Raw genomic sequence first — 24,868 nt, forward strand, 5'->3', positions numbered from 1 at the left:
TCACTTCTTTCTCATTATTTGCTCCCTATTGTTCAGCTCAGGCCTCAGGACAATAATGTAGCATTTAGGAGCAAAGATACAGCCCAACAATCCAGCACTGGAGGACAAGATGGAGAAGATCTCCACCACCACCATGGATTTCCCTTTGGTGCTCAGGTATGTTGGGACAAAAGACAGCCACACACTGCAAAACAGCAACATGCTGAAGGTTATGAATTTGGCTTCATTAAAGCTGTCCGGTAATTTGCGAGCTGCAAATGCCACAATGAAGCTCGCAAAGGCCAGGAGGCCCATATAACCCAGGACACAATAAAACATAGTCACTGAGCCTTCATTGCACTGCACAATGGTTTCTTCTGTTGCTGACTCCATGTCTAGAGTGGGGAATGGGGGAGAAGTCATCAACCACACAGTACAAATACTTGCTTGAGCAAGAGAGCAGGAAAAGACTATGACATTGGCCAGCCGTTTTCCTACCCACTTCCTCATACTAGACCCTGGCTTGCTAGCCATGAACACTATAACTACAGTGACAGTCTTTGCCAACACACATGAAACAGCCAATGAGAAGACAGTGCCAAACATTGGTTGGCGAAGAAGACAGGTGACTTTCCCAGGGTGTCCTATGAACAGAAATGACGAGAGGAAGCAGAGTAGGAGTGCAATAAGGAGAGCGTAGGTGAGATCCCTGTTGTTGGCTTTGACAATGGGAGTATCTTTGTGTTTGATAAAAGTTTCTATCACCAAAGTTGTGATCAGGGAAAAACAAAGAACAAGTGAGGCCAAGCTGATTCCTAAAGGTTCTTCATAAGTAAGAAAGCTTATTCTTTTTTGGATGCATCCATTTTTCTTCTTGTTTGGATACTGTTCTTCTGGGCATCTGACACAGTCATCCATATCTGAAAAAGAGGATAAGGTCAAATTTCAGCAGCAATTCATGTGTGCTCTTTGCTTTCATTGAATGGATCCTTTTAATTTTAAGGGAGCTGATGGTCATATAACATTATCTGAACCACCCTTTGAGTATTCTGCAGAATTTATCATATTCTCCTGGAATAATACCTCCTGCACATGGAGGTATTATTCCAGAAGAACCAATACAGTGGTTTCAGTAGATTACTGGGCATTAGTGGGATCTTTGTGTTGCTGGGAAGACCAGAAGTGGCCTGGTAGAGCATCGTGTGCCAAGGTACCAAGACTTCCCACCAATAACTCACATTTCACACGAAAATTAAGTTTTGGTTTTTGGCATTAATTTTGGCCACAACTTTATTTAAATACAACTGATGTGAGTGGTTGCTTAGGCATTGGTTCCCCAGCCATCTGTCCCCCGTCTGGGACAGATCTGACTCCCCTAGCGTACTGGGGAAGTCAGGATAGGTAAGCACCCTCTGAGAGAGGCTGGGGCAGGGCCACCAAGCCCTTGACCTCTCCCCCAGATGCTCCCCAAGGCTCATGCCTGGTCCTAGCCCCTACCGGGGGTACGGACAAACATGTGGAGCCCCAGGATTCCTTTAACGGAATACCCCTAAAGGCAGCAGCAATTTTGAGGGGCAGGCCAGCCAAATCCATACCCCTCCACCATCCAATTTGAACCAATGCCTAACCGCAACCTTACAAGTTGTGACATTTTGCTATATAGTAGGCAAAAACCACCTGGCACCAGCCAATCAGCCAAGTGGCAAAATTCCTACTAGGCCCCCACATCAAAACGGACGGCCCCATGACAGGCACAGCAACGTCATGTGCAAACAAACCCCTAAATATAGGGAGGGCGGGCGGGAGATCTGTTGCAAGCACCAAAAGTGAAACCATAAGCTGCTTGCTCAGTATATATAGGCTGTGGCTGTCAATCAAATAATTGCAACATAACATTCTCTCCAGCAACAATACCGCAGTGGCCATCCAAACGGACCCGCCCAACAAACCAGGGAACATCTTGTTAACCCTTCCACAACCCATGCTCTCCTTAAGGGGAGAACCTGCTGAATGAGGCTGGCCTTACCGAAATCAATATTGTGGTTGCTTTGTGGGATTCTTCACACTTTTCCCGAGACACACCAGTGTCCATCCCTGGTTAACACCTAAGCTTATTGTGTGCATCTCCCTCTTTCTGTGGAGTTTCAACAGCAGGTGCCCATTTGAATGATAACCCTCTGTAGATCCTAATACTTTTGCCACCCCTGCTTACCTATGCAATAATGAATAAAGTCTGGCCTAATTCCAGCCAACATGGATGTCTGCTGTATTTCATTGCAGTCATACACACAAGCCCCACTCATCTGAGATGTGTGAAATCTATGCACATTGTATTGCACCAGGTTTATTTACTTTTTAATATTTCCTTCAAAAGGTACTGAAAATCAGCGGAAAAATATCAGCACACCGCTCTAAGCAGGATAGTGTGGTTTCATGTAAAATGTATCATTTAAATAATCTTTACTAATATTGAACAATGAAAAAGGTCATGTACCATTTTGGTTGGAAATCTTCCCTTCTGGACATGGAGTACAATCATAGCAGCAAAATTTCTGCCCTTCCTTCCTTTTCTTCTGATTACCTGGGCCGCAGTAGTCATTACACAGAGAAATGGGCACCCCCTGCTCAGAAACAGGAAATATTTTCATAAGGGAGACATAATTTCTTTAAAAATGTGTTCGTCCACTGCACTTGAAATAAGAAATGAACCTCTCATGAAAAAAGAGGCAACAGACAATACATGGATTACATTAGGCTCACTTTATTAACTGTAACTTTAGGAACTGATAAATAGCAAAGGGGAAAATGTCTAAATATTCTATCAGTCTCCTAAACATGTCTTGATGAGGTGATGTCTTCCTCATAACACCAGACCACATAACACCGGTCCTAAGAGACCTACATTGGCTCCCAGTACGTTTCCGAGCACAATTCAAAGTGTTGGTGCTGACCTTTAAAGCCCTAAACGGCCTCGGTCCTGTATACCTGAAGGAGCGTCTCCACCCCCATTGCTTAGCCCGGACACTGAGATCCAGCGCCGAGGGCCTTCTGGCGGTTCCCTCATTGCGAGAAGCAGAGCTACAGGGAACCAGGCAGAGGGCCTTCTCAGTAGTGGCGCCCGCCCTGTGGAACGCCCTCCCATCGGAGGTCAAGGAGATAAACAACTACCTGGCATTTAGAAAACACCTAAAGGCAGCCCTGTTTAGGGAAGTTTTTAATCTGTGATATTTTAATGAATTTAGTATTTGTTGGAAGCCGCCCAGAGTGGTGGGGGAAACCCAGCCAGATGGGTGGGGTATAAATAAATAAAGAAATAATTCACAGCACCATTTATTCCCACAAGTTCAGGTTAATGACAAAGGTTTATCTCACAGACACCCATACTTTGCCACATTTTTCACAAAGCCCTGTGATGAGTCACAAGAACCAGAATTCACATTTGTGCAACCTAGGCAAAGGAGGAGAAGGGAGGCATGTGGAAACCACTTTAGATCCTTTCTGAGCTCTTAACCAGCGGCAGAACACATCCACATATGAAGCCAGAAGAAGCTAATTGAGAGCCCTTTGGCTCCGCCCAGAAGGGGTTCCGATTGGGAAGTAATACTAGATCTTTAGGAATATCTCAAATGTTGGGGTTTTGTCAGCCCTATTTAGATATGAAAATGATTTGATATGGGATCTTCAATTGAGACATGTTCAATTGAGACATGTTGAAGCAGAAACCACCCATATTTGCACCATGAGTATATTTTATCTGAATCATCCTAAGCTCTTCCATACATACAGTAAACAAAGCATAATAAATGTTATTAAAACTTCAACCAAGAAAAGAGAAAGTAAAGCTCAGTGCACACTTGCATCCATCTAGGTTTACAGACTTTTCCCATGAGGACATCAAAGAGAGAAGTAGTGCTGATCTCAAAAGTGCATCGGCTTAAAGGGATACCCGGATTCAGACCTGGTTAAAACCTTTGTTCCATATAATCATGTCCTCATGAATGATGGATTCTTTTCTGCTGGGAGCCCTGGGATCCACCCATCCAACCTTCACTCGAAGGAAAGACTGGTTTGGGAAGGTGAGCATGTTCATGATGTCAAATCCACCTCCCATTTCTCCTTCATTAGTAAAGGACACTGTTTCTCCAGCTGAGTTGTTAAAGGAAATGCCAGGAAGAAAATGGTGCAGCTAATTGAAAAAAGAAGGATGAAGGGGAAAGAACATAATGGAGGTATTGAACAAAATGCCATGATTTATAAAGACCTTTCTTTATGAGCATTAGTTATGGAGCTTCACTTTACATAGACGGGGTATAAAAAATCACGCGTTTTGACACAGCAGATGGAGACTTCTGGGGAAGGAAGATGGTGGACTGATGTTTGTTGGCAAGTGTGATCATACCTTTGAGATAAAATGCGGCTAAACTCTGAAATAGCCATTTTCTACATATTATTTATACCCCACCCACTCTGGGCGGCTTCCAACAAAATATTCAAAATGCAATAAAACATCAGACATTAAAAACTTCCCTAAAGTCTTCAGAAGTCTTCTAAAAGTCAGATAGTTGTTTATTTCCTTGACATCTGATGGGAGGGCACTCCACAGCAGTATTACTTTTGCAATAAAATTGTGATCGTGAAGCTGAGGCTCCAATACTTTGGCCACCTCATGAGAAGAGAAGACTCCCTGGAAAAGACCCTGATGTTGGGAAAGATTGAGGGCACGAGGAGAAGGGGACGACAGAGGACGAGATGGTTGGACAGTGTTCTCGAAGCTACGAACATGAGTTTGACCAAACTGCGGGAGGCAGTGCAAGACAGGAGTGCCTGGCATGCTCTGGTCCATGGGGTCACGAAGAGTCGGACACGACTAAACGACTAAACAACAACAACAACACAAAATTGTGATGAAATCTTTTTGTGTTACCTGCCAAGGCTGTAGATCTCGAAGTTTTAATCTTTCACTCATTACTCTCTGCTTGGATCCAGACAAAGAAATGGCTTGCAAAGTATGAGCCACAACATAAATAGCATTGTAGATACTGTAACTATGGCCAGAGAGCTCCATTTCAAACAGTGACCTTGGAAGACTGTCCAGGCTCTCCTCCCCAGTACACACTTCATTGATGTCCATTGGTGCACTTGGATTTGGAAATATACAGTCAAATGCTTGCTCCCAGAAGACTTTGAAGAAACCTCCTGCCTTTGTCCAGGAAGGGTTTATGCTTTGAAGAAATTCCCTGAATTCTAGTAGATTTTGTGAATGAACTGTCAATAATATGGCACCTTGGAAGAACTGAAAATCCAAAAACTTACAGAATCCTGTTAGTATTAAATCAGTCTGGGCTGTTAAGATCCACACCTTTTTAAATGCTTTGGTTTCCATATTTGTTGTGTCTTGCAAAAATACAAGACCACTCAGTGCTATAATTGTCAGGGATTCTCCATAGACAATAAAGGTAGTGACTTTATTATCTCTGAACACTGCATTCATACTTAATCCTACTTCATGCATTTCAGCCAGGTTATCAAGATGGACTTGATGTGGGATTATTTGTGTAAAGGCGGAACAAATTCCACTTTGGGAAAGCAACGGTTGGAATTTATTGAAGAAATATTCTCCACTGTTATCATTAGGAACAAAGAGCCCAACCCATGTCCAACCAAAATGCTTAAGCAAGCGGATAATCCCCGTGTACTGGTGGGCTTCATTGGGCACCATGCGATAAAAGGATGGGAATTGACTTGTGTCACTCTCCTCTGGAGGAAAGGAACCATATGCCAGCTAAAAGAAATTGTACAGATGTTATGCAGTGATGTTAAAATAATTCATCAGGTACCATGTGACCTTCCATAGAGGATGGAAGAATAAAATCTCTGTGCAAGCCTACACATAGCTTACCTGTGGAATCTTGTAGAGACCTAATATGTCTACCATATGGAAGGACGTATCAGAGCCAAGTCCCCCAATGATGGATATGAGGGTTTTCTGTGTGTCACATTTGTAGTTGGGGATGAATCTACCCATTTTGAAGAGGAGGTCGAGTGTTGTGCGGTAGGTCATCCTTGCATCAAAATAGCTGTCATGGATGTGGAAGCCAAGTGTGATATTGGGCAAGATGTTGGGATTCTCATTTATTTCTTTCACAGCAAATGCCAAGGCAAGTACATGTTGGTAGAATTTTGTCACCATGCTACAAATAAAGTAAATGATTTACAGAAATGAATATAGTGTAATATTGATCACAATCTCTTTCAAAATAAGTCATACTAGTCAAGGGCTAATGGCAGCAGAGTTGTTGCAAGTAGAATCCCTGATCTTGTGCTGAGTAGAAATGAATAATTTCTCCACCACAAGTAAGAGCCTCAAATGTTTCAGTGCAAACTGTAGCACCTTATGGACCATGACATCCCCTATTAAAAAGGTAAAGGTAAAGGACCCCTGACAGTCAAGTCCTGTCACAAATGACTCTGGGGTTGCGGTTCTCATCTTGCTTTACTGGCCGAGGGAGTCAACGTTTGTCCGCATACAGTATTTTGGGGTCATGTGGACAGCATGACTAAGCCGCTTGACCAGAGCAGCGCACGGAAATGCTGTTTACCTTCCCGCTGGAGTACTACCTATTTATCTACTTGTACTTTTTCAGCTTGCTTTCTCTTATCTGAAGCATAATAACTAAATTTATGGCCTAATTTCACCCAGGATGGATGTCTAGGTTGTCCCAGCCACCACAAAATTCTCAAACATGCAACTTTTTGTACAATTGTACTACTTGCCAGTTTCTCTTAAGTTACGTCTAGAATGAAATCATTTTGGGGGGCTTAATTTCAGATTCACATGCATGGGATTTCCCCAGCCTTCTAAATTTTTGAAGTTTTTGATGTGAAGTTACTGGAAAGTAGCAATGAAATATTAACACTATCCTGGTTACAGGCACAACATATTGTTTAAATTCTTTTCAACGGATATTTGCTGATCTTGTAGAATTAAACCTGTCTACCATTCTGGTTTGAAATCTTCTCTTCTGGACATGGAACACAATCATAGCAGCAAAATTTCTGCCCTTCCTTCCTTTTCTTCTGATTTCCAGGGCGGCAGTAGTCATTGCACACAGAAATAGGCATTACCTGTCAATAAACAGGAAATAATTTCAGAAGGGAGAAACATCGGAAAGTAATGTTCTGCCTCTGAACTTCAGATAAGAAAGTGGTCCTCTCTTCACATAAATATCTGCATAGGGCGGCTGCTTTGTACAAAGAACAGGCATTGGCTTATTTTTGGTTAGGAAACCAGAAAAAAGAGGCAATACCCTTGGCATGGATTAAACTAGGGCCCCTATCACTCTCCTAAACCTGTCAAGGATTTGGTAAGCCCCCATCCTCCTTCATTTAATGTACACACCTGCCAAGTGATGAGAAAGCCAATTTCCATAATTACTGTATGTGGCTCCCACTAGTAACATGGGAAAGTGTGCCAACCCTACCCCTGGCCCCTGTTCTATTGAAACAGAGACCACCCTGCATAGCTGCCAAGTTATCCCCTTTTTTAAGGGATTTTCCCTTATGCTGAATAGGCTTCCTCACGAGAAAAGGGAAAACTTGGCAGCTATGCCACCCTGTTGTGTCGTGGCTTAATAAATCTAGATACACATCTTCAAGAGAACAGTTCTTTATTTAGGGCAAACAGGACTGGGGATTAGGGTAAAGGGAAGCTGTATTTATAGGAACAAGGTTTGGGTAAAGAAGGATACATTTAGGCGGGAACCAATAACACACTAACTTTCCGGCGGAACCCAATCATGCTGAGGATTGTTTTTCTCCCCTTTAAACAGACAAATGGATACTACTCCCGTCAGATTACAGAATATTTGAATTAATACACAACATGCTCATGAATCTTCACTCATGAATCAGTTTTATCTGGATAATCCTGAACACTGCCATACACAATAAATATTGTTTTAATATTCATTTCAACTGGGAACATAGATTTGTTTGGTATGTTCATAGTTTCATCTACCGCTATCCAAAATATTTCATTGAAAATAGTAATGGTTGTTTGGGATAATGTGAATGACCCATTTGGAGAATGTGGGGCCCACATGAAAACCCTAGTCTCCAGACCTGATTAAAACCATTGTGCCACCTGATCTTGTCCTCATGAATGATGAATTCTTTTCCATCAACTGCATCAGAATCAACCCATCCAACCTTCACTCGAAGGAAGGACCTGTTTGGGAATGTGACTGTATTCATGATGTCAAATCCACCTCCCATTTCTCTTTGATCAGTAAAGGACACAATTTCTCCAGCTGAGTTATTAAATGAAATGTCATGAAGAACAGGGTGGAGCTAATAAAAAGAGAAAACAGAGTTGACTTGAAAAGAATATAATGGAGATTTTGAGCAAAATGCCATGATTTACAGAAACCCTTCTTTATGAATCTTATTTAGGTATAGTAAAATAGCTTCAATTAGCAAAGAGCACAGGTGAAAAATAAGTGATTCTGACACAACAGATGGAGGCTTTATTATGCATTCACTGAACACATAATGTTATTTCTATCAACATCTACACAATTTAAAATGCACACATTAATCTTTTTCAGTGGATAAGATTTGGAGTAACATTTCAACAGAACTTCTCTATCCGAATGCTATAGAGTTGTGTGTGTGTGTGTGTGTGTGTGTGTTATGTGTGATAAAGAGCCTAAATAAACACTATTTCAACAAGCTGAAAGCAGCATAGTGTTGGACATTATAATTTAAGTTGTTACTCCAAGAGATAACAAAAAAAAATACAATTTTCCCATAAATCTGTTAGGCTGGTCTATATGTATTCATTTATAAGTTACTGTCATCATAGCTAATATGCATCAAATTTTCTCAGTCCATTTAGATATAGTAGAGGAAATGCTACTTTCCCCCATTTTAGCAATATTACTCTCCACAAAAGTAATAAAATTGCATAGTATTACTTTATCATTTTCTGGAACAACATATTTTAGATAACCAAGCAGAAATATTTTAGGTTGCAAGGTTATGTAAAATCTTCTGTTGTACTAATGCAGATATAATAATGTTTTTCTCTTCAAAAGTTAAAAATGCACTGAATATACAATTTAACAGCACTTGTGGATGATAAGTTTGATTAAGTCTGCTTCAGTGCTATTTTTCTAGAAAAAGAGGTGCCGGAACTCACCATGAACGCCTCCCTCTTTTTCTTAGAAAAGCAATGGCACCCATCTGAGAGGTGCCGAAACTCACCTGAGATGTTCCTGAACCCACCTGAGACATGTCGGAACTGAGTTCCAGTGAGTTCCCCCTGAAACTTGAGTCTGCTTGCCTTAATCTGTCAGGCAGTATTGTTGCTTGGCACAGCCCCACATCAGTGATCCTGTACTAAAATAAAAAAATTGTATAGTAGCACCTTATAGAACAACTAAGTTTGTTCTGGTAATAAGCTTCTATGTGGAAGCATACTTCTTAAGAAGAAGTGTGCATGCACATGAAAGCTTATACCCAGAACAAACTTAGTTGGTCCATAAGGTGCTACTGAACAATTTTTTTTTTAATTTTTTGATTTCAACTGCATCAGACCAACACGGCTACCTACCTGAATCTAAGATACTGTACTAATTTATTCATGAAAACAATATATTTTGTTTCTCTTCATTTGCATTACCTGCCAAGGCTCCAGATCTTGAAGTTTAAATCTTTTACTTCTACCCATTGCTCTCTGCTTGGATCTCAGTGAGTAAATGTTCTGCAAGGCATGAGCCACAGTATAAACACCATTGTAAATGCTGTAGCTGTGACCAGTCATGCTCATTTCAAATAGAGACCTTGGAAGGTTCTGCAACCTCTCCTCCCCAGTACACATCCCATTGACCTCCGTTGGTGCATCGAGATTTGGAAATACACAGTCAAATGCTTGCTCCCAGAATTTCTTGAAAAAGCCATCTCTTTGGGTCCAAGGCGGCTTTATGCTCTGGAGAAATTCTTGGAATGCTAGAAGATTTTGTGAATGAATTGTGAAGGAGAGGGAACCCTGGAAGAGCAGAACATTCCAAAACTTAAGAAGACCCATAGATATGAAATCAGTCTGGGGTGTAAAGATCCATACCTTTATAAATGGTGTGTTTTCTTTATTTGTGGGATCTGGCACAAATATGATAGCTCTCAGTGCTATAATTGCTAGAGATTCTCCATAAACAATAAATGTAGTGACTTTATTATCTCTGATTTGTACATACATATTTGAAGCTATATCATGCATTTCATCCACATTATCAACGTGGAGTTGTTTTGGGATTCTTTGTGTGAAGGCTGAGCAAATTCCATTTTCAGAAAGCAATGGCTCCAGAATCTGCAAGAAATGTTCTCCACTGTTATCATTCTGAGCAAGGAGTCCGATCCACGTCCATCCAAAATGCTTAAGCAAGCGGATAATCCCCACAAACTGGTGGGCTTCATTGGGAACCATGCGGTAAAAGGAAGGAACATTACTTGCATCACTCTCCACTGGGGGGAATGAACCATATGCAAACTGAAAGAAAAATGTGAATATAATTTCAAATCATATGGAAAACATTCACCCTGCACCATTTGGCTTTTTAGTCAACAAATTCTAAGCTTTCTTTTTTCCAAAATGCACGTTTTGATTTGAGCTGTGACTAGATCAGTCTCACATTGCTAGAAATAAAACAGAAAAAGAAATGAACAGGGAATATGGGATAAAGATGTAGCCTTGTATACAACTAAATTTTAAATTAAAGATCCTGACTAAAATAGATCCATTAATTTTGTTGAATCTGCTCTGAGTAAAACTACTAAATAGATCTGCTCTGTGTAGAACAAACATGGAAGCAAACCATAAAGGGAATAAGAAAAAAAATCCCATGTGCCCCTTCATACCTCTTACCTGTGGAATCTTGTAGAGACCTAATGTGTCTGCCATATGGAAGGTGGTATCATGGCCAAGTCCCCCAATGGTGGATATGAGGGTTTTCTGGGTGTCACATTTGTAGTTGGGGACAAATGTCCTCATTTTGAAGAGGAGGTCTAATGTAGTGCGGTAGGTCATCCTTGCATCATAATAGCTGTCATAGATGTGGAAGCCAAGTGTGATATTGGGCAAGAAGTTGGGATTCTCATTGACTTCTTTGACAGCAAATGCTAATGCAAGGACGTGCTGATAAAATTTCAGCACCATACTGCAAATAGAGTAAATTATTTACAAATATGCATTTACTACAATATTGGACATCTTCTGTTTCAAACTGAAATGAAAAGATTGCATTTGTCATTAACACATTTAAGTGAATAAAAACCATGTTCTCCAAAGAAAATATGTAATTGATCAGGACATTATTACTTTGTATGGCTCCTTCTAACACCTGCCGTTCTTCTATTGCTTGACATTTCCCTCTCATTCAATCAATAATAATAATAAAATTAATCTGTTTCTGCTTAAGTAGGCTAGAACTTCATTTAACTGAAGAAATGTGTTCTGTACCCTGAAAGCGGCAATGTAAGAAACCCTTATATGAAAGTATACTTGAATTAAATGAAGCTTGCTTCTCAGCATAGAGTTGGGATAAGGTGAGGAAACACCTGATGGTCAATTTTGCCCACTGCCTCTCATCTTGGTCTAATGCCCTGTCCTTACAAACTTCTGCCATCTAACCTTACTCAATGCAATTCAACCAATCTCCAGAACCCTAAAAAAAACAAAACAAAAAAAACCCCACACACACTTACTGAACTTGCATTAAAGCCCAGGGAGTTTCATTATGGAACTTTTTCAGATCAGGAAAGAAGAAATGTTTTTTCCCCAGATTTTCCAAATATTTAATGGAAAGAAAATTTCACTCGAGTAATTAATACCCAACACACACTGAAACTTTAAAACATCTTGAATATGAGGGTAGTAAAATATAATGCTCTTTTAAATGACAAGGAAGCTTTGGAGATATTGAAGGACAGTGTGTGGTAGAGCTCTAGTTTTTTTTAATTTCTCTGCAATGTAACCTTATGTAATTATTTACATTTTCACCCTTCTCTTCCCCACAAATACCCTCGGAGTAAATGTAATAAAAAATATGAAGACTCTTTCCCCATCCCTTTACAAAATAGAAATCATGTTTTACTATGGGAGAACAAAAGGCATATTTGCTGTCTGCAAACATAGTAGACTGTGGAAGATTCAGGAGATGACAGAATGAGTGTGTCGGGAGTACATAATAAAGGTTTATTGTAAATCATTAAAATCATTTTTTAGCAGCTAGTTTGTGTGTGTGTGTGTGTGTGTGTGTGTGTGTGTGTGTGTAACTTTTTTTATTCCACCATTCAGTCAAAATGGGGCTCCCACTGCAGCTTTAAAACATCACTGATAAGACATAAGACAAGCCCTCCCTTTAGGGTTCCTGCCTGAAAGACATGAGACAAAGGGAAACGCCACCCAGAGGGGGGAATGGAAAATTCTTACGATGAAACATCAAACAGGTTCTGTGATGGGTGTTCCTTGAAGAAAACGTCAAAGAAAATGTAACAGTTCTGAGACATAATTCCACCAATGATGAGGTCACCTGGCTGGTACCACTCATGCGGAACAGGGAAAGGTTTATTCCTGGGGTACCGGGTAGAATTAGAGCTATTAGAAACTGGAGTGATTTGAAACAGCATCACCAATAGCAGCAACATCCTGGCAGCCTAGTTTGCCTCTGAATTTGATTCTGCTCTGTGCATCCATAGTAGCTACCTTTAAGGAGACTACATTCAGTGATGCATGGCTCTGTCAATGCAGCTCTATGAGGGAGATTATGAGCTAAAAAGTGTTAGAAATGAATTCCTTGTGTAATTACAGAGATTATATTGTTATAACTTGAATTGATAAAGCCCTGCCTGACATAGGCCCTACACTATCTCTCCATAGGTCATGGGCTTATTTTTAATCATGTTCAGGCTTGCTTGTTGATTGTTTCCTTGTTCCTTCAGGAAACCATCTGGAGGTTTAACCAGGTGGGAGAAAGATGCAGCGATTTAAGTAATTGCAGAAGAGGAGTATTAATTACTTATTCAGAGTTTGGAGTCTGAGTGACACTTTCCCTTTTTTAACTCCCAGTTCTGTTCCTTTTAGCAAAAAAAAGTGACAGAAACCTATTCCCTTGGTGGTGGTGTTTAGTCGTTTAATCGTGTCCGACTCTTTGTGACCCCATGGACCAGAGCACACCAGGCACTCCTGTCTTCCACTGCATCCCACAGTTTGGTCAAACTCATGTTCATAACTTCGATAACACTGTCCAACCATCTCGTCCTCTGTCGTCCCCTTCTCCTAGTGCCCTCCATCTTTCCCAACATTAGGGTCTTTTCCAGGGAGTCTTCTCTTCTCATGAGGTGGCCAAAGTATTGGAGCCTCAGCTTCAGGATTCCCTTGGTGAGCTAACAGCAAAAGGAAGCTCAGATTCAACACACTGGTTCTGGGAAACAAAGCAGCAGCGCTATATTTTGAGATTAAAGCTAATTCTCAACTCCACCTCTCTTCCGGGAAATTGGACCCCTCAACTTTCCCAATTAAATTGGAGAAGCATTTTGGAGGCATGCTGTCATATGAAAGCACAGCACCAAAACCACACAAGATCATGGCATCCCAAAAAGTGCCGTGCTCTTGAATGGGTCACATAAATCTCACGGAAGCATGACCCCAGAAGGTGTGCATTCTGGTTTTGGTTAGCCTCTTAAGGCACAACAAGACTCCTTGTTGATCTTATTCTACTATGTTGCTTTTGTTAATTATAGCATTTAATTTTAAGTTTGCTAATGGGTAAGGAGTAAACTCTTTTTTAAAATAATAATAATTTAAAAATCATCTTTATTTTAATTCCATAAAATACAACACCATAACATACAACACCATAAGAATTACAAATTATAACCTTTGTATAGATCTTGATATACAGTATATAATTGGTTCCAATAAAAGAAAATGTTACATTTTCTTTTATTGTAGAAAAGATCTACATTCACATGTTTGAATAACTTCCTCAAAAGAGTAACACTGTGGACTCAATCATAGTAACTACCTATATCATAAAACCCTGAAGTACAAAAAAACCAAAATAAGATAAAATCAAAGGTATTGTTCAGTTCTTTCTCATTATTTGCTCCCTATTGTTCAGCTCAGGCCTCAGGACAATGATGTAAAATTTAGGGGCAAAGATGCAGCCCAACAATCCAGCACTGGAGGACAAGATGGAGAAGATCTCCACCACCACCATGGATTTCCCTTTGGTGCTCAGGTATGTTGGAACAAAAGACAGCCAAACACTGCAAAAGAGCAACATGCTGAAGGTGATGAATTTGGCTTCATTAAAGCTGTCTGGTAATTTGCGAGCTGCAAATGCCACAATGAAGCTGGCAATGGCCAATAGGCCCATATAGCCCAGGACACAATAAAACATAGTCACTGAGCCTTCATTGCACTGCACAATGGTTTCTTCTGTTGCTGACTCCATGTCTAGAGCGGGGAATGGGGGAGAAGTCATCAACCACACAGTACAAATACTTGCTTGAGTAAGAGAGCAGGAAAGGACAATGGCATAGGCCAGACGCTTTCCTACCCACTTCCTCATACTGGACCCTGGCTTGCTAGCCATGAAAGCTACAACTACAGTGAGAGTTTTGGCCAACACAGATGAAACAGCCAATGAGAAGACGGTGCCAAACATTGGTTGGCGAAGAAGGCAGGTCACTTTGCCAGGGTGTCCGATGAACAGAAATGACGAGAGGAAGCAGAGTAGGAGTGCAATAAGGAGAGCGTAGGTGAGATCCCTGTTGTTAGCTTTGACAATGGGAGTATCTTTGTATTTAATAAAAGTTCCTATGACTAGCGTTGTGAGTATTGAAAATGAAAGAGCAAGTAAGGCCAGGCAGATTCCTAAAGGCTCCTCATAAGAAAGAAAGCTGATTTTTTTTTGGACGCATCCGTTTTTGTTCGTGTTTGGATACTGATCGGCTGGGCATCTGACGCAGTCATCCATATCTAAAAAAGAGGATAGGGTCAAAATTCAGTGGCAATTCATGTGTGTTCTTTGCTTTCATTGATTGGAACAGTATAATTTTAAGGGAGCTGGTGGTCATATAACATTATTTGAATTATCCTTTGAGTTTTCTGCTGAATCTGTCATGTTTGTGTTTAAACCATTTAAACTGCCACTCCATGCACCCGGCACATGGAGGTCTTATTCCAGTGGAACCAATACAGTAGTGGGAGCAGAGTACTGGGCATCAGTGGGCTCTTTGTGTTGCTGGGGAGACCAGACGAGGCATGGTAGACCACAGAATGAAAGCATGCCCAAAACTCAAATGAAATGAGGCTGGCCTTACATAAACCAATATCATGGTTGCTGAGTGGGATTCTTCACACTTTTCCTGAGACACACCCGTGTCCATCCCTGGTAAACGCCTAAGCATCTCCCTCTTTCTGTGGAGTTTCAACAGCAGGTGCTCATTCGAAGGATAACCCTCTGTAGATTATAATGCTTTTGCCACCCCTTCTTTCCTGTGCAAAAATGAATAAACTCTGGCCTAATTTCAGCCAACATGCATGTCTGCTGTGTTTCATTGCAGTCATACACAAAAGCCCCACTCATTTGAGATGTGTGGGTAGCGCTTTCATACCTATGTTCATAGTATTGCCCCAGGCTTATTTGTTTTTGAATATTTCCTTACTGGAAAACAACAGAAAAATATCAACACACCACTCCAAGCAGAATAGTGTGGATCTATGCAAAATGTAGTAATTACATTATTTAAATAGATCCAACACAATAAATCTTTACAAATATTGAACAATGACAAATGTCAAGTACCATTTTGGTCTGAAATCTTCCCTTCTGGACATGGAGTACAATCGTAGCAACAAAATTTTTGCCCTTCTTTCCTCTTCTTCTGATTACCAGGGTGGCAGTAGTCATTGCACACAGAAATGGGGAGCACCTGTCCAGAAATAGGAAATAATTTCATAAAGGAGTGATATTTCTTTGAAAATTCAGTCAGTTCAAATAAGAAAGTGAACTGCTCATCCCCTCAAAACAAACAAACAAAACAAAACAAACAAACAAAAAACATTAGAAAGCTGTTTCAAATAAAGCACAGCCATTGGCCCATTTCTTTTGCCAGGAAACAAGGAAAAAAAAGGCAAGACACAAGACATGGATTAAGCTAAGGCCACATTATTAGCTTTAACCTGAGGAACCAGCACAAATGAAGCCAAAAGAAACAAATTGACAGCCTTTGCATCTCCCAGATGGGTTCAAATTTTGAAGCAATATTAGTTTCGTGTTCAGACCTTTAAACCTCCCCCTTAAATAAATTCACACAGACTCAAATTTTGGTTTGGTATTTGGCAGAACTTAGGCCACAACTTTATTGATTACAGCAAGTGAGTGGTTGCATAGGCTCTGATTCGACTACCTCCCTGCACCCTTGCAGGTAGCGCTGACCCAGGGCACCAGCTTAGGTCAGCCTAGGGTGAAAACCTGGATAGGTGGAAAGCTGGGAACAGGCTATGTCCACCACCCACATGTCCCCCTGGACTCAGGCATGGGCACAACCCCCTCACAGGGTTAACCAAACCATTTGAGGCCCTAAATTCCTTTAATGGAATACCCTTCACAAGGGGTTGGCGAGAGCGTTCCCCCATCCCTATCACCTGAACCAGAGCCTATCCGCAATCTTACAAGTTGTGACTATTTGCTACGCGGCAGGTGAAACCCAAATGGCACCAGCCAATCAGCCAAGTGGGGAAAATTCCTGCCATGCCCTTGTCCCAACGACAGACGACACACGACGGCATAGCAAGGTCAAGCATGCAAGCCCTAAATGTAGGGAGAGGTTGGCGGGTGTTCCGATGCATACACCGAAAGAGGAAGCTCTGGGTCACATGCATAGGAATATATAGGTCCCTTGACCCAATTAGCCTGCGTCCCATTGACCTGATTAAACCCAGCATCACGGGACCTACCATCAGGTTGTTGTGGCTATCCAATCATACCCACCCACAACACAGGGTTTGGTTGCCAGGTCTCACCACAACACATGCCCTCTTTAAGGGAGGACATGATCTCTCTAGGAATGCAGGAAAGTTTGGGGTTTTGATAGCCCTATTTAGACACAAAAATGAATAGATATTGGATTTTCAACTGAGACATGGGTACTTTTTATTTGAAGCAGAGACAAACTGTATTTTCCACACACATAAATTTTATCTGAACCATTCTCAGCTCTGCCATACATACATGAACTGTAATAAATATTATTAACATTTTGACTGAGAACACAGGGGGGGGGGGAGTTGCATCCAGCTAGCTTTCCAAATTTGATCCATGAAGCTATCAAAGATTAAAGTGGTTAACTGGAGAGGGCATTAACTCAAAGCAATCCTAGTTTTCAAACCTCATTAAAACCTTTGTTCCATATTATCATGTCCTCGTGAATGATGAATTCTTCTCTGTTGGGAGCATTGGGATCCAGCCATCCCACCTTCAGTCGAAGGTAAGACTTGTTTGGGAAGGTGAACATGTTCATGATGTCAAATCCACCTCCCATTTCTCTTCTGTTAGTAAAGGACACTTTTTCTCCAGCTGAGTTGTTAAAGGAAATGTCAGGAAGAAAATGGTGCAGCTAATTGAAAAATAAAGATGAAGGGGAGAGAACATAATGGAGGTATTGAGCAAAATGCCATGATTTACAAAGACCTTTCTTTATGAACATTAATTATGGAGCTTCACTTTACATAGACCAAGTGTAAAAATCATCTGTTTTGACACAGCAGATGGGGACTTCGGGGGAAGGAAGATGGCGGACTGAATGTCTGCTCTCTGCAAGTTGCTGACAAAGATACAGTGGTGCTACCTCGGGTTACAAACGCTTCAGGTTTCAAACTCCGCTAACCCAGAAATAGTACCTCAGGTTAAGAACTTTGCTTCAGGATGAGAACAGAAATCGTGCTCTGGCGGCGTGGCGGCAGCAGAAGGCCCCATTAGCTAAAGTGGTGCTTCAGGTTAAGAACAGCTTCAGGTTAAGAACGGACTGTATTTACCTAGTGATTGATCCTACCTAAGAGATAAAACTCAGCTATCAAATTCACAGGGAGTTAAACTTTTAAGCTCTGAAAAAGCCATTTTCTACATCAGGAGGCTTTCAACTCCTGGAAACTCAGATAAAGCTGAGAGACTTAAGAGCAGATGACATAATATATTGCCAAAAAGTCAAGGAAAATCCCTAATGGGCATAGGGCCGGCAAAAGCCTCCCTTTCTCTGAGGTGCTTATAATTTATGACTGAGAGAAGCTTGTCTACTGATGGAAGTTGACATCTGTTGTATGAGCTACTTCCTGGCTTTAAGAAGTGAATTAATCTGATACATTTTTGTTTGAAGATTGGCAAAGTATTGCCTAACAGAAAGTAGATAAGCTGGATATCATTCTTGAGTAAATATTTTGAAATTTTTATTTTATGTTACTGACAAACAGAAAATGAGAAGTCCTTTGATTTTTAATCTTTTTTTTCCTATTTTCTTTTCTTCTCTCCAATTTTTTGGTTTTCCTTTGGTGTTTACTTTCCCTGTTATTGTTTTTATTTAGATTAATTATTTCATTTAGATTAATCTTATTTTATTGCAGTATTAAAAATTAATAGAATCATATTAAAAAGAAAAAAGACATAATAGATGGAAGATGTGTTATGCTTTCAGTAAAAATAAAATCAGTGAAATGTACGGAAGTAAATGTTAAAACATAAAGCCTTGTCACTCTGTGGTATGAGCAATACCATTGCAGTATTACTTTTGCTTGGAAATTGTGATGAAATCTTTTTGTTTCCTTTAAATAATCATATTTTTCTTGCTCTTAATTTCTCGAGTGTTACCTGCCAAGGCTGCAGATTTTGAAGTTTTAATCTTCCATGGCTCCCCTTTGCGCTCTGCTTCAATGTAGACAAATGAATGGCATTCAAAGTATGAGCCACAACATAAATAGCATTGTAGATACTGTAACTATGGCCAGAGAGCTCCATTTCAAACAGAGACCTTGGGAGACTGTCCAAGCTCTCCTCCCCAGTACACACTTCATTGATGTCCATTGGTGCACTGGGATTTTGAAATATACAGTCAAAGGCTTGCTCCCAGAAGACTTTGAAGAAACCTTCTATCTGTGTCCAGGAAGGGTTTATGCTCTGAAGAAATTTCCTGAATACTAGTAAATTTTGTGAATGAACTGTGAACAATAGGGCACCTTGGAAAAGCTGAAAATCCAGAAACCTACAAATTCCTGTTACTATGAAATCAGTCTGGGCTGTCAAGATCCACACCTTTTTTAATCCTGCGTTTTCCTTATTGGTTGGGTCTCGCAAAAATATAGTAAGTCTCAGTGCTAAAATAGTGAGAGATTCTCCATAGACAATATATGTAGTGACTTTGTTATCTCTGAATGGCTTATACATATTGACGGCTACATCTGCCATCTCATCCAGGTTATCAAGATGGATTTGTTGTGTGATTCTTTGTGTAAAAGCTGAACAAATTCCATTTTGAGAAAGCAATGGCTCTAGGGTCTTGAAGAAATATTCTCCAGTGTTATCATTAGGAGCAAAGAGCCCAACCCATGTCCAACCAAAATGCTTAAGCAAGCGGATAATCCCCGTGTACTGGTGGGCTTCATTGGGCACCATGCGATAAAAGGGTGGGAATTGACTTGTGTCACTCTCCTCTGGAGGAAAGGAACCATATGCCAGCTAAAAAAAATGTATAGATGTTATGAACCTATTTGAAAACAATTCATTCTGTTCCATAATCAACAAATAATTTTTCAATCATGTTAAATCCATTTTTTTCAAGGCTTTTTTTTACAGCTTCTTCTTCTCTTCTTCTTTTTATCATGTTTTTATTATTTTTTAAATAAATAAAAAAGACACTAACAATTAAACACTTATTCAGCAGTAAATCTAATGTAAAAATGTAAAGGGGCCCCTGACCATCAGGTCCAGTCGTGTCCGTTTCTGGGGTTGCAGCGCTCATCTCGCTCTATAGGTCGAGGGAGCCAGCGTTTGTCCACAGACAGCTTCCAGGTCATGTGGCCAGCATGACAAAGCTATTTCTGGTGAACCAGAGCAGCACACGGAAATGCTGTTTACCTACCCGCCGGAGCGGTCCCTATTTATCTACTTGCACTTTGATGTGCTTTCAAACTGCTAGGTGGCCAGGAGCTGGGACCGAGCAACGGGAGCTCACCCCATTGCAGGGATTTGAACCTCCAACCTTCTGATCAGCAAGCCCTAGACTCTGTGGTGTAACCCACAGCGCCACCTGGGTCCAATGTATTGCATTTTAATTTGCGATTTGACCAGATCAGTCTAAAATCCCTAGAAAAACCTGAGAAAACATAAATGTTGGGATAAAGATGAAAAGATTTATCAAACCAAATCTTATTCCAGGATGACCTATTAAAATTGATCATTAATATCAATGAGTCTTCTCTGAGTAGAACAAACATTGAATGCAACCCGTAGAGGAAGGAAAAAGAAAAAAATCCCTGTGCAACCCTTCATACCTGGGGAATCTTGTAGAGACCTAATATGTCTACCATATGGAAGGACGTATCAGTGCCAAGTCCCCCAATGATGGATATGAGGGTTTTCTGTGTGTCACATTTATAGTTGGGGATGAATCTACCCATTTTGAAGAGGAGGTCTAATGTAGTGCGGTAGGTCATCCTTGCATCAAAATAGCTGTCATAGATGTGGAAGCCAAGTGTGACATTGTGCAAAATGTTGGGGTTCTTATTGATTTCTTTCACAGCAAATGCCAGGGCAAGGACATGTTGGTAGAATTTTGTCACTGCACTGCAAATAAAGTAAAAGTATTACAAAAATGAATATAGCCTTGAACATTGAACACATTCCGTTTCAAATTAATTTCAGGGATAAATCAGTGTTGAACAATGATTATAACATGTGATGAAGCAGAGAGAACAACAACTGTTTCTCAGAAAAATAGAGATGAGCATAATGGGACATGGCAATTAGGCAGAACAGGCATGTGAACAGAATAGAAACTAGTGGTCTATTTGATGCAAGGGGAGGTAACACTCTTCTGCCTTCCCAAAACTGAGCATCATTTGTTTTCTGTGAGGGAGGGTTGGTGGGCTATGGTATAGGGAGCAGATAAAAGTTACTAAGCCACACTCACACTGAACTGAGCTCTCCACTTCTTGGCTCTCCTCCTACCCACTGAGAACAGAAGATAATGGGTGAATCTGGAAATGTATCTGCATTGTTCAGTCTTTCCAGTTTTTTCCAGTGCCGTGAATGACCATGATATTCTCCCCTGACTTTTCTGTAGGTTGGGAATGTGTGGAAACTGCAAACTCTACTGCCAACAAATATTCATTTTAACTTTTAGGAAAAGAGAAGTATTTTGTGTTGTAGTAAACTAATGCAGGATAATGAAATAAAAAATAAATTTAGGAAATACTACAGTGCTTCCAGGTAGTTATGAGCTAGCCTCTCAAACTTCCAGAATTTACATTTTAAGTCCAGGGAGATTCATCAAGGTGTAACTTCTTTCCAGATCAGGAGGCATTGAAGAAATGTTCAATGGAAAGAGAAACACCCTCTTCAATGTCACCAAGCTCATACTCAAGAGTTAAACTCAAAACCTCACCCACTGTGAAACATCAAAGCACCATGAACAGGAGATACAATAATCAATCACAAGGGAAGAAAGCTTTGGAGAAATTGGTGGAACAGATTGGGCAGAAACTTAGTTGTATGTTTGAATTTGTCCTCCATATTTATTTATTTAATTATCTAGTGACTTTCATTTTCACCCTTCTCTTCCCTAGTATCTGCACTGCTGAAGAGTACAGTTTTCAGAGTGAAACATTTTAAAGCACCATGAAAATATCTGTACTGTAAAGGGATTGAAAATACAGTTTGTGTGAAGAAAATTGAAAATACGAAGTCTCCTTCTGTACCCCTTTAGAAAACAGAAAGCATTTGTCTTTTACGAGAGAAGAAAATTAGTGTTTCCTGTCTGCCAGCTTAGTAGACTGTAAAAGACTCAGGGGGTGACTGAAACTGAGGAGTCCCTCAGGGCTAGATAAACAGGATTTTTTGTTAATTATTTAAATCATTCCTTGTGAGCTGATAAAATACTTTTAAAATTGAAATATCTTTTTAACATTCCACCATTCAGACAAGAATGTCTCCTGTTGCAGTTTCCAAATAAGACAGACCCTCTCCCTTGGATTGTTATTTAAAAGAGATGAGGCAAAAGGAAATGGAGGAATGTTTGGGGCATGGAAGATTCTTACTATGAAATATCGAACAGGTTCTGTTTGGGGTGTTCTTTGAAGAAAGCTTCATAGAAAATATAATAGATATGAGAAGTAATTCCACCAATGATGAGGTCCCCTGGCTGGTACCACTCATGTGGAACATGAATAGGGTCATTCACAGGGCACCTCATGGTATTAGAGGTATCAGAAAGTGGAGGTATTAGAAACAGGAACATCAATAGCAGCAACATCGGGGCTGCCAAGTTTCCTTCTGAATGCAGACTTTCTTTTGTTCATCCATACTAGCTGCCTTGAAACAAATGCATTCTTTGAATACTATCAGATATTTCAAAATCAGTAATTGAATTGGTAGAGCTTTGCCTGCCTCCAGCCCCTACGTGTATCAATACGTGTATTTACTTATAACCCTTTTCAGGCTTGCTGCTTGTTTTCTAGTTGCTTGCAGGAAGCATCTGGAGGTTTGACTTGGTGAAGAAATTGCTGTGATTGGGATGATTGCAGGGTAGGTTTATGAATTACTTCTTCAGAGTTTGAATGGCACTCCCCCCCCCCCTGGTTCTGATCCTAAGAGGCAGAAAAAGTGAGTGAAAGGCTAATGACAACAGGAAACTCAGAGTGAAGTCATTGGCTAAATAGCAGTGCTATGTGTTGAGATAAAGGACACATCCCAACTAGGGTTGCCAGACTCAATAGAGGACACGACTTCTGTTCCTTTAATTGCACTGCTCTCTTTTGAGTCTGGAAACCTTAAAGAGAAACCAGCAGACCCTTTGTTTAATTTCCAAGCAAAGGGTCTGCTGGTTTCTCTTTAAGGTTTCCAGACTCAAAAAAGAGCAGGGTAATTAAAGGAACAGAAGTCCTGTCCTCTATTGAGTCTGGCAACCCTAATCCCTACTCCATTTCTTTCCTAGCCAGGTGAAACCAACACCTCTTTATGCAGTAAAGCTGTAGTATTAAAACAGATGTCTTGACTCACTTGCATGAACCAACAGAAGGTATTGCTGTGTTGGAGGAATGGGCAAACATTTTCAGCCTGAGGACTGAATTCCCTTCGGAGTAACTTAGTCCAGAAATCATAGTTAGTGCAAAATTCAACAGCACAATTTCAGGCAGGAGTGAAATTCTGCCTGAGCTCAAAGATACGCCCCGGCTACCAGTTTGATTCCAGGCTACGGTCAAAGTGTTATTAATCACAAAGGAAGTCCTTAATTGGCACTAGTTTACTTAAGGAACTGCCTTCCTTCACATGTGCAAGTTCAATAACTTCCATGAGCTGTGGAAGTGCTGTGCAGTGTCTGTTATGCATTTTTCGGGAGCTGTTCCTTTAGTGCTACACAGTCTGTACTTTGGAACCCCCTACTTATTGACATTCAGTATTGCAGGCGCATGTGCAGTATACCCTGGGGCAAGTGGGGGGGGGAATGTCACAATAGTATTCTGGAGTTGAAAATGGCCACAAGTTTCTTGATAACAGGTGTAGGCCGGCTTTGGCCTAGGGCTAGGCATTAGGTATGTATTCTGACTCAGCCTTCTGGCTGAAGGCTGATGTTGAACAGGGTCATGCCTGGGCTAGTGTCATCTCAAGACACTTGTGTACTAAGCTGCTCCCTCCCTTGCTGCCATTGGAAGTTCTATGGCCCACCCACTTCCCAGTGGGACTTCAGTACAGAATCTTCCACGCAGACTCCTTTACTTTGGTACCGTGAGATATCACGCCTTCTCAAAGGAGTGATGCACCATCTCACCCCCCACCCCAACACTGTACCAAGCATATTTACATTGCACATTCACAGTAAGTGTACTCTTTTATGTGTCTGTCTTGTGGTCCCATCCAGACATATGATTTGTTTTGTTTTGTTCTTGAATTTGTGTGACATATACTACTTTGCTGGGGTAAAATACTAAGAGTGCCTTTGATGTACCAAAAACTTTGTTCAATGATTAAAGTACCATATTGGATTATCCCATGTTGGATTATTTTTGTCATGCCTAGGCTTCCTGCCATGCCCACATTTAATGGTGGATGTTCTTTGATGATGATGATGATGATGATTTATTATTTATACCATGCCCATCTGGGTGGGTTTCCCCAGCTCCTCTGGGAGTTGTGAAGAAGTTCAGAAAGAGGGAAGAGAATGAGACATGGCCTCTTCCAGACCTCCTCATGAAGAATCAAGGAGACTAAAGCATCATTTGACTTTTTGACTGCCTTCCTACAAGGCAGAAATGGGGTAATGCTGGGTGCAAGTCTCTGCCAAGAACGAGCCCCCGAAAACAATCCAGAAGATTCTTCCTTTAATTTGGATAATTGGGTAAAACTAGGAGGCACTCTCTGGACAAGATATGCAACTAAGATTGCAAATTTAGAAAGATTTATAATAATTTTGGGGGGGATGGCAAAAATAAAAGTAAAAAAAGAAATAGCCACCACATTGAGAAGAGCATATACTCCCTCTCCATATTATCCTACAAAGGATTTTGGGGCAGGGAAGAGCCTCAATCCCTTAAGTTTAGCTAACCAGGTTGAACCCCCCC

The 24,868-nt window shown here is 40.7% G+C and overlaps 3 protein-coding genes across 3 annotated transcripts; all 3 read right to left on the minus strand.

Moving 5' to 3' along the window:
• LOC118078082 (vomeronasal type-2 receptor 26-like) lies at positions 1–9,273 on the minus strand. The gene is made up of 7 exons (XM_088654853.1): positions 9,244–9,273; positions 8,123–8,328; positions 5,879–6,170; positions 4,904–5,761; positions 4,025–4,165; positions 2,474–2,600; positions 1–899 (listed from the first exon to the last, which is right to left on the minus strand). Exons 1-7 carry the CDS (start codon positions 9,271–9,273, stop codon positions 1–3), a joined length of 2,553 nt encoding a protein of 850 aa, XP_088510979.1.
• A 343-nt stretch (positions 9,274–9,616) lies between these two features.
• On the minus strand, positions 9,617–10,462 carry LOC118078083 (extracellular calcium-sensing receptor-like). Its single transcript, XM_088654854.1, has one exon. The coding sequence runs from the start codon at positions 10,460–10,462 to the stop codon at positions 9,617–9,619; it is 846 nt and encodes a 281-aa protein (XP_088510980.1).
• A 134-nt stretch (positions 10,463–10,596) lies between these two features.
• On the minus strand, positions 10,597–22,503 carry LOC118078084 (vomeronasal type-2 receptor 26-like). Its single transcript, XM_088654855.1, has 9 exons — positions 22,349–22,503; positions 20,585–20,876; positions 19,347–19,769; positions 17,434–17,661; positions 15,849–15,975; positions 14,143–15,019; positions 12,467–12,607; positions 10,901–11,192; positions 10,597–10,671 (listed from the first exon to the last, which is right to left on the minus strand). Exons 1-9 carry the CDS (start codon positions 22,501–22,503, stop codon positions 10,597–10,599), a joined length of 2,610 nt encoding a protein of 869 aa, XP_088510981.1.
• Positions 22,504–24,868: the final 2,365 nt, after the last annotated feature.

This window comes from Zootoca vivipara, chromosome 12 (genome assembly GCF_965207765.1).
Source record: "Zootoca vivipara chromosome 12, rZooViv2.hap1.1, whole genome shotgun sequence".
In the NCBI taxonomy this organism is placed as follows: Eukaryota; Metazoa; Chordata; class Lepidosauria; order Squamata; family Lacertidae; genus Zootoca; species Zootoca vivipara.

Coding starts and splice junctions, on each gene's coding strand:
- LOC118078082 (XM_088654853.1), bottom strand. CDS start 9,273: ATGTCTCAGGTGGGTTCAGGAACATCTCAG. Junction 4,166..4,903: donor GAGATCTACAGCCTTGGCAG/GTAACACAAAAA, acceptor TTTTTCAATTAG/CTGCACCATTTTCTTCCTGG. Junction 2,601..4,024: donor AGTCTTTCCTTCGAGTGAAG/GTTGGATGGGTG, acceptor GTTTCTGAGCAG/GGGGTGCCCATTTCTCTGTG.
- LOC118078083 (XM_088654854.1), bottom strand. CDS start 10,462: ATGGTTCCCAATGAAGCCCACCAGTTTGTGGGGATTATCCGCTTGCTT.
- LOC118078084 (XM_088654855.1), bottom strand. CDS start 22,503: ATGAGGTGCCCTGTGAATGACCCTATTCATGTTCCACATGAGTGGTAC. Junction 20,877..22,348: donor AACCTGTTCGATATTTCATA/GTAAGAATCTTC, acceptor CTTTATTTGCAG/TGCAGTGACAAAATTCTACC. Junction 12,608..14,142: donor CCTGAGCTGAACAATAGGGA/GCAAATAATGAG, acceptor CCGGTACCCCAG/GAATAAACCTTTCCCTGTTC.